The 8,279-nt window shown below is 40.4% G+C and overlaps 1 protein-coding gene across 1 annotated transcript in view; it reads right to left on the bottom strand.

Annotated features, from left to right (window-relative positions):
• The window catches only part of MAPK1 (mitogen-activated protein kinase 1), a 38,975-nt gene that overhangs the window by 9,291 nt on the left and 21,405 nt on the right, over window positions 1–8,279 (bottom strand). The window contains exons 4-8 of the mRNA XM_021549887.3: window positions 7,139–7,255; window positions 5,327–5,441; window positions 4,655–4,786; window positions 2,426–2,535; window positions 1,600–1,727 (exon numbers count right to left, since the gene is read on the bottom strand). Coding sequence (XP_021405562.1) covers window positions 1,611–1,727; window positions 2,426–2,535; window positions 4,655–4,786; window positions 5,327–5,441; window positions 7,139–7,255 — 591 coding nt within the window. The 3' untranslated portion in view covers window positions 1,600–1,610. The remainder of the gene's footprint in view (window positions 1–1,599; window positions 1,728–2,425; window positions 2,536–4,654; window positions 4,787–5,326; window positions 5,442–7,138; window positions 7,256–8,279) is intronic.

The raw sequence follows: 8,279 nt of genomic DNA, 5'->3' as shown, positions 1-8,279 counted from the left end.
CTTTATCCCTAATCCTTTTATCCCTTAATCCCTAGTACAACCAGGTGAGTATGGTCTGAGCAAAGAGGCAAGCAAGAGATCACAAACTATGATTTACCACATCAGTAACCACTCACTATCCTTCTTTGAGACTACAGCCTATTAGGATGAGGCTTCACCTTGTTCCTAAAAATTTCCGTAACTTTCTTCCACCATGTGTACATGCACAGCTGTGCCCTCACACAGAAAACATGGGTGGGACATTAACATCAGTTAGTTACCGAGTCCCAGTTCTGCTCTATGAACAATGCCAACTAATAGAACCAGTGTGTGAACCTCAGATTTCCCTATCTTTTAATTATTACAACAGTTTCAGTATCACCTAGCAAGCTTAAATAAACAAAACGCAGTATTTGTAAAAATTGAAATTCATTCACTTATGAGCTTTTATACATCTAAATATTCCAAGCCAGTGGCAACAGTTGTTACCCTACTAAAGTAAAAACTATACTTTTAAAAGTTTCCCCCACATTCTTTTCTTTTTATTTCCTATTAGTTCACCATTAAATGAAAATCTGGGGGTATATGCAATACAGAAACTGAAATCAGATTTTTAGTACAGAAAAAGTATTGCTTACAGCAAAGCCACAAAGCTCCTGCACACTGCCAGCAGAGCTGTGGATTTCTGGCAGCAAGGAAGTGCCCTGGCTAAAAACTTCACCTTCCTGCTGGAGCTGCCCACACAAAGCAGCGATTGCAGAATGCTGCTCTGAGGGAGGAAAGCACAGAGAGCACAAACCAGGAAACCCAGGGCAGACTGTTGCCTTTGGCTTGTCTCATAAAACTTTGATACTTTCCCCTGTTAGTATCACAGAAGTTTCACAGGTACTCCAATCAAGTCAGTGTTTGACCAATTTGGTATGAAACTCCTGAGACCTGCAAGCCTTGTGGTACAGGAAGACCAGTTAAGTTCATTGATTAAAAAAAAAAAAAGTCAGTCAGTGAATATCAGTACATTTAATCTTAAATTAAACTTTCAGACCTTCAAAATGCTAGGAAGATTAGTCACAATTAATTTTTGAATATTTAAATACCTATTCTTATTTACTCACACTATTTGGGAGCTACCTAAAACTAACGATAACTCCTACTGAAGTTTTGTGTGTGGGTTTTTTTCTTTAAAATAATTTAAGAGATTTCTCCTCTGTACATTACGTTTAGAAGGAAGTTTTTTTTAAAAGCATTTGAAGACATATGACAAAATTATGTATTTGTAAAATATGAAGAAAATTGCCCCCTAAAATGTTTTTTAAAATAAAATTTGCATTTCAAAGCATTACCATTGCTTTTATTCTAAGCAGCATTATTGAAATGCAATGCTTAAATGTAACCTACAAGTAAGGTTACATTAAACACCTTGGGCAGTTGCCTGGATTCCATGTGGACACTTCAATGCTGTGGGCAAACAGAAATTTCCCACAAAAACAGGACAGGACTGAGGTCAGGTCCTTGGAGAGGGAGTTACTGGGTACTGGAAAAGGCAAGTACTACATTTCATCAGCAGCACCAAAGTCTCAAATGTCCCCCCTGCCCGAGTGTCCCCTGTTGCTGTGACTTTACCTATGCATGATTTAAGATCGGTATCCTGGCTGGAATCTTGCAGTTTCCTCAAAAATCAATTCTTTCAGCTTTTCCTTCGGCAAGTCATCCAACTCCATATCAAACTTGAAGGGTGCTTCAGCTACAGGCTTCATAACACAAAGAAATATGATCAATGTCACCGTGCTGTTGAATTTCATGCAGTCCTTTTATGGACGGGAAAAAAGTCTGAAAATATCCTTCACAAAAATACCTAACACTGAGCAGGTCTTCAAGGCAGCACTCACCCTACTAGTCCTAAGTGTGCTTTACATATTAGTTTACAAAATTTTACATCAAGCACAGTAAGTAGCTAGTCAAATCCAAACTACAAATTGAAATACTTCTTTGAGGCTCATAACTTAGTATCCTTGAAGAAAAAAACTATCTTAAACATTTTTATTTCTTGGAATAAACACAGCTGGCCCTTAAGGAAAACTAGGTTATTTCCTCCTCCCCTATTTTTTCACAAAAAGGTGTCAGAAATCTCCTCAGAATTGTACATAAATACAGCCAGTTCCAATCCAGGTTTTTAAAGCATAATCTGATGGCAAACTCAGTCATTATGAAACCAGGCCTCCCACAAAATGAGAATCTCCATTTTCTGGAGAGGGAGCACACCTTAGTTTGTATTTACTGTGTGGCATCTCCTAAGTGTTGTACTAAAGTGAGAAATACAAATTTTGGTAAATTGATGCAATTTGTTCTTCAACTCCATTAGTGCAGTAGAAATACTACCCTTGAACTAAAGTAGAAAATAATCAGCTGGATCATTTTATCAATATTTACATTTTAACAATGTCTTTACCTCGTCACTTGGGTCATAATACTGCTCCAGATATGGATGGGCTAAAGCTTGCTCCACTTCAATCCGCTTATGAGGATTAAAGGTCAGCATTTTATCCAATAAATCAAGTGCTGAGGGGAAAAAGTGAGCAAGGGTTTAATACACACTCCAAAAAAGTGTTACAAACCTTGACCTTACCCAGACAATGCCCACTACCCAAGGTCTGTGCTAAAGGCAGTGCACCCTGGAGCTCCCCTGCTGTAGCTGGCACCTGTAGCTTGGGCACAGAGGCTGTGCCTGCCCCTCTCTCAGCACTCCTGGGCAACAGCTGCCCTGGGCACCACCTGCTCCAAGAGGTGGTACCCTGCCCAAGCCCTCCAGCCCCAGATTGGATGGCAAGGCAAGCAACACACCAAATCCTACAGCACTATCTGGCTTGAACTACAACAGAAATTCAACAGAAAGAAACTCTTTCTTTCCTCGGAAAAATGCTTTGGATTTTTGTGCCAAAATCCAAACCAAGATGGAGCTTTTCTGAAATAAATAATTATTAATACATTCTTATTCTGAAAAGAAAACTTGGCTGTTTACAGATGAAAATATCATCCAAAAGTCATTAGGAGTTCTAGATCATCACAGTGAAATATTCTGGCACAACCAGCAGCACAGAAGATGCTCTCCAGAGAAGATGCAAATACATTTATATTCATGAGATTCAGGGAAAAGCTGTTGAAGACAACTCGCGAAGAATCCTTAAGGAACTTGAAGATCCAGTAAAACAGAGAGTGAGGTCTGGTGAAACTCTGGACTGACATCACAAATCAGTGCTACTGCAGTTGGTCAGCTACTGTGCCTGTAACACACTTCCCTTTTCCAAGAAGAGAAAGAAGTGATTATAGGGCAAGAAGCCCTAAGATATCTGCAGTATCCTAAACTCCATCACATTTCTTCTCCTCACCACATCATTTATGAACCAGAATTTTAACAGAGGCTTCTTGATGCAGGACAGCAGTCGCAGCTTTGCACCAGGATGAGGAGCACACCTGTGACCTCAGGCCATAGCCCAGCCTGGGGAGGAAGGATGCACCATCACCATCACCCACCAGAGCAGTGAGCTCCCCTGGATCTCTGCGGCACTCAGCACTGCACAAGAGACCCGCCTGCATTGGAGGGCAGCTCCAAAGGCCTCAGAGCTGCACTGTAACCATCACTCTGCCTTCTGCTGCGGTCCCTCAGTGCTGGCAGCTCCTGTGCTCAGCCCCGGCTGGGCTCCACCAGCTCCTGAAAGCTGCCCTGGCACAGCTGCCCTCAGGGTGTCACTGCCAAGGGGCTGCACCAAATGGCATGTTCCCCCTCAGCTGAGCTACCAGCACTGCTGCCATCTGAGCTGTCAAAGCCCACAGGGAGGATTCTCACACTGATGAGCACTGTTATAAAAGCAGAATAAATCACTGCTGCTTTCCTCAATGACAGGGATAATCAGCTCCATACAGTTCCATCTGCAGAAATCAGCTTTTACATGGTAATTCAGTACCTGCTCATAGCCACTAAGAGTAAATTACAAATTGTGCTAGAGCAGGCAAAGAAGCACTGTACTGTGAACACAACCACCATTAAACTGTACAAAGCTGAGTATAAAAGCTAAATTAATAGCTGTCTAGCACAACAAAATCATATTTACCCTTTACTAAAGCTTGTTAAGAAAGGTTAACAATTAATACATTCCTTGCTTTTTAAACTTTTGCTCCACACATCCTAACTGAATCTTTCAACCCATTAAATTTCAAGTCTTCATGGTACCCAAGGATCCCACCCACTGATGAGACCCTGTTTAACCTACAACTGATGGACAGTCTGCAAAAACTCCAGCCAGGGCAGCAGCAAGCAGCTGCCTCCCATCTGATGTTAGAAACAAAGTTCGAGACTTGTTTGATGCCAGTGTTGAAATCCAGTGCTGGTGATCAGCACTTGAATAATGTACTGTGCTTCCAAGGACAGTGACAAGAGTTTGGATTTCATATGTAAGTTAAAGACCAAACACCACAACAGGTAATCTTAGAGTTACTAAAAATTGCATTGAAAAGATAAACTAGTGACAGGGCTTTGTGCTGGTTTATGATTTTATATTAGATTTACGGTGCTATTTTAAGGTGCCTGCATGTTTTATTTCCAATATAAAGATAAATTCTTAGGTTATAGAAACTCCCATCCTGCCATCACTTTGATACAATGTAATAGAATATAAAATACCTTTGGGGTCGGCATTTGGAAACAGCCTGTTCCATGGTACCTTATTTTTGTGTGGTAGAGAAAGCAAGTAGTTTCTGGCCTTTAAATTTATTATACAATTCAAATCTTCTTGGGAAGGGGATCCAAGTATACCTAAAAAATATAAACAATTAATGCATTCTATGCAAATCACATTAACACAGCTGTATCTTCTAAAATTCAGTATTAGAACTGCTAGGAAGGAGATTTCAGACCAAATGTTTTAAGGATACAGAATACTTGAGTAGTTTTTAAAAACTTTTACAAAAAGCCATTTGTTAAATAAATAAATGGATCTGAGTTTTCTAATGCTCTGTAATCTCTTAAAAAGATCCCAGTAAGTAGTGTATCTAGAGAAATTTTTTAAAATTTGACCTGGACCAAATAATATATGAGCTTTTAATTTATTTTTTTAAATTTTGTTTTAAAAATATATCTGCTGATGTAGTAAATAAATTGCTGAGTATTCTCTAGCTGTCCCCAAAACAATGATTACCTGTAGCAATTGCTGCAAAAATAACTAGAGGGGACAGCAGACACACCTACAGATCCACACCTTACACAGTAATCCACTGGAGAAAGACCAGCCCAGCTAGCAGAAACGATGGAGAGAGACAGATGGATGTGGAAATGGTGCTGTTCCATAAAGCTTACCAAGGATATGGTTAAGTTGGTCAAGGTAGTGTTTTCCTGGGAAGATGGGTCTGTTGGAGAGCATCTCTGCCAGAATGCAGCCCACTGACCAGATGTCAATAGACTTGGTGTAACCCTGCAAGTGAAGCAGAACCACATTTTTGTGAAATTTTTGTGTAATAGCAGCAACATGTTACTTTAGTAAACTGTGAAAGTGCACAGAAATCATCTTCCTTTTTAGATGAGTCGTGCTTGCTCATGCTGTTTGGTTTTTCTGTACAAATGAAATAATCAAGAACCATATATCAAAATACTATTTTGATGGGGTAGCAAGAACTGAAGTCTCCAAGATACAGTTTTCCAAATCGATTTTTTAAGTTTAGCTAAACCTGTTACCAACTGCAAATTGTTGAGATTCCCTAATTTTATAACATATTTAAATTAAAACATTTTGGAAACCAGGTATTCTGAATTGCACAGCCCCTGACAGTGCTGAACATGTGTGAAAGGAGCTGTCCCTGAGGGAATCTAAGCAGCACTCCAGGACAAGGCCTTTGCAAAGGGGGAAATGGCCAGATCAATGGCTATTGCTTGGCTGCTCTGTACAATGTGACAGGCAGGGAGAGGTGAAGATGCTGGGAGGAGACCACAGTAGTCACTGGGATATAACAGGAATGGAACAAACACTCAGTGGAATATCCATGTGTATGGCTAACCTGTGCCATCCACAGGAAAAGGCACAGCAGTGAAACCCGGCAGTGACAGAGCCCCTCCGTGCCCGGCCTGCTGCCACTGCCCCTCCCTTGGGAAGAGTCTGTCCCCACTGACCCCTCAGCCACTGGGCACCAGCTCCTCAGGATGTCATCCCTTCACCATTTGTGTTCAAGGCACCAGAATCATAAAAGGAATCACACATTATGCCAGGAACTTTTAATGTGACTACCTCTTACAAATACAAATTATATTCATTGTGAAAGCCTTTGATAAGTAGATGTGGGTAGCCCAGTGCTGTGGCCTCAGCGAGGGTTTAAAATACAAGATGTGAGTTTAAAATACAAGAAGCTGAGGGAAAACACCCTCAATTGGTCCAACATCTATTTTCTTAAAGTGCTTGGACACGCTGTTGACACACCAAAACAAACCCACCAACTGGAAAAGCTGTAAATGCCACAGCAACAACAGGTGTCCCAGAATATAAAATACAGCTCCAGGTGTCAGCCAGGTGTTTTGCTAACAAGTGTCTGGCTGTGGGAGTGAACACAGGGGTTCTGAAGGACATCCAGCACCCACACAAGGATTGGATGCACCTTAAAACAGCCACAGAAGACAACAATAATTCCAAATTTATAAAACCAAAGGAATGATTTAATGAAAACTATGAGAATGCACTTAAGACTGACAGATACGAAGGATCACGTGCCTTCATTCAGAATCAGTTTCACCCTCATTATACATTCTAAACCTAAATTAAGATGTCAAGATAACATTAAGGCAACATTTGCAGCCTTGATGGAGGCAGCAGTGGAATGCTCATTCCTACCACTCCTGTGCTGCTCAGTGGCACAGCAGGTGATGGAAGCAGTCTCATGACTGGCAACAAACTGGAGAAGTCAAGCACGTGATTTCTCAGTTCTCGTACCCAATAATTGCTTCTAAAATCACAATTTATTTCAAGCCAGCAGCTCTACTGAAAACTATGCCTACTTCCCCCCAAGAGTGTGCATGCGTTCTGATCATAAAAACACACAAGGGCTTGCTGTTCCCAGCACACTTGGAATTCACAAGAAAATAAGCAGCAACAGCAGCACCCCAGCAGCTCACTGTGGCCCTTACCTTAGAATTCAGCATGATTTCAGGAGCCCTGTACCAACGTGTGGCCACATACTCTGTCAGGAATCCTGTGTGATCATGGTCAGGATCTGCAACGCGAGCCAATCCAAAGTCACAAATCTGGTTATAGAGAAGTAAATAGAAAAAAAAGACACATTAGACACACATTTCCAATACCATTACTAATTCACCATTCCAATCAATGATGTAACACCCACAAATGCAGAGATGGCAACCTAAGCTTTTAGAAAAGTTACTGTGCAGAGGTGAAGAAAAATGTTTTGGATCAATTATAAAGAATATCCAACTGCCATTCAGGAACCAGTAAGAATAAACAGTTCACAATTTATGTTCCACTACGAGCTTGCTTACAGCACCTTTGCCAAACAGGAGCATACACTGCTCCAACCTCTCAGAAACTCATCAGAAAACAAAAAGAATAGCAATTAAGACTTCCAGAAAACATAATTATCAACCAACACATATGTAACCAAGTTCAACACCTGATTTTACAAAAGCGATCATCATAACTGCATCTTTGCATAAGAAACAACCTATCCAATCATGAGATAATGGTAGACTGGAGAGATTATGGGCTGCTGAAGGAAGCATAAGTCTAAAAGACGAAAAAAGAAATCCCCCAAAAACAAAACACAAGAAAGATAATATTTCTCAATCCCTTTATAAAGATATTAGTTTTATCTAACTATGAAAAGAAAAACAAACACTGATTTAGACTAGCGAGTTCAGCAAAAAGAAAAAGGTGGTTTTAGTTATACTCTGGTATGGAGGCTCCAAGGTTTTCAGAGCTATTTAGAGTCTAGAGAGAAATTTAAAAAACTGAAAATGTGAAGACAGCCTGTTGTGGAGCAGAGCAGCTGTTCCTTTCTTACCCTTCCAAAGGTCAATGGCAAGGTTGTTGAGTGGTACATTAGACACATTCACAAGCTTCTGCTGATCCCCAAAAAATACTAGGTTATGATTGACACACAAAGTGTATTTCCATGAAAGAATACATAGTCTCAGGAAAACCAGGCATCAAATGTAGGAGTGGCAAACAGCAGGAGGTTCCTCTGCTATATTTGTTTTATAATATTTACTCTTAGATAGTTAATTCTGTACAGTGATTATACTGAAAATGTGA

The sequence above is a fragment of the Lonchura striata genome, chromosome 15, assembly GCF_050655825.1.
Source record: "Lonchura striata isolate lonStrDom1 chromosome 15, ASM5065582v1, whole genome shotgun sequence".
NCBI lineage: Eukaryota > Metazoa > Chordata > Aves > Passeriformes > Estrildidae > Lonchura > Lonchura striata.
This window is presented reverse-complemented; position numbering and strand designations above follow the sequence as displayed.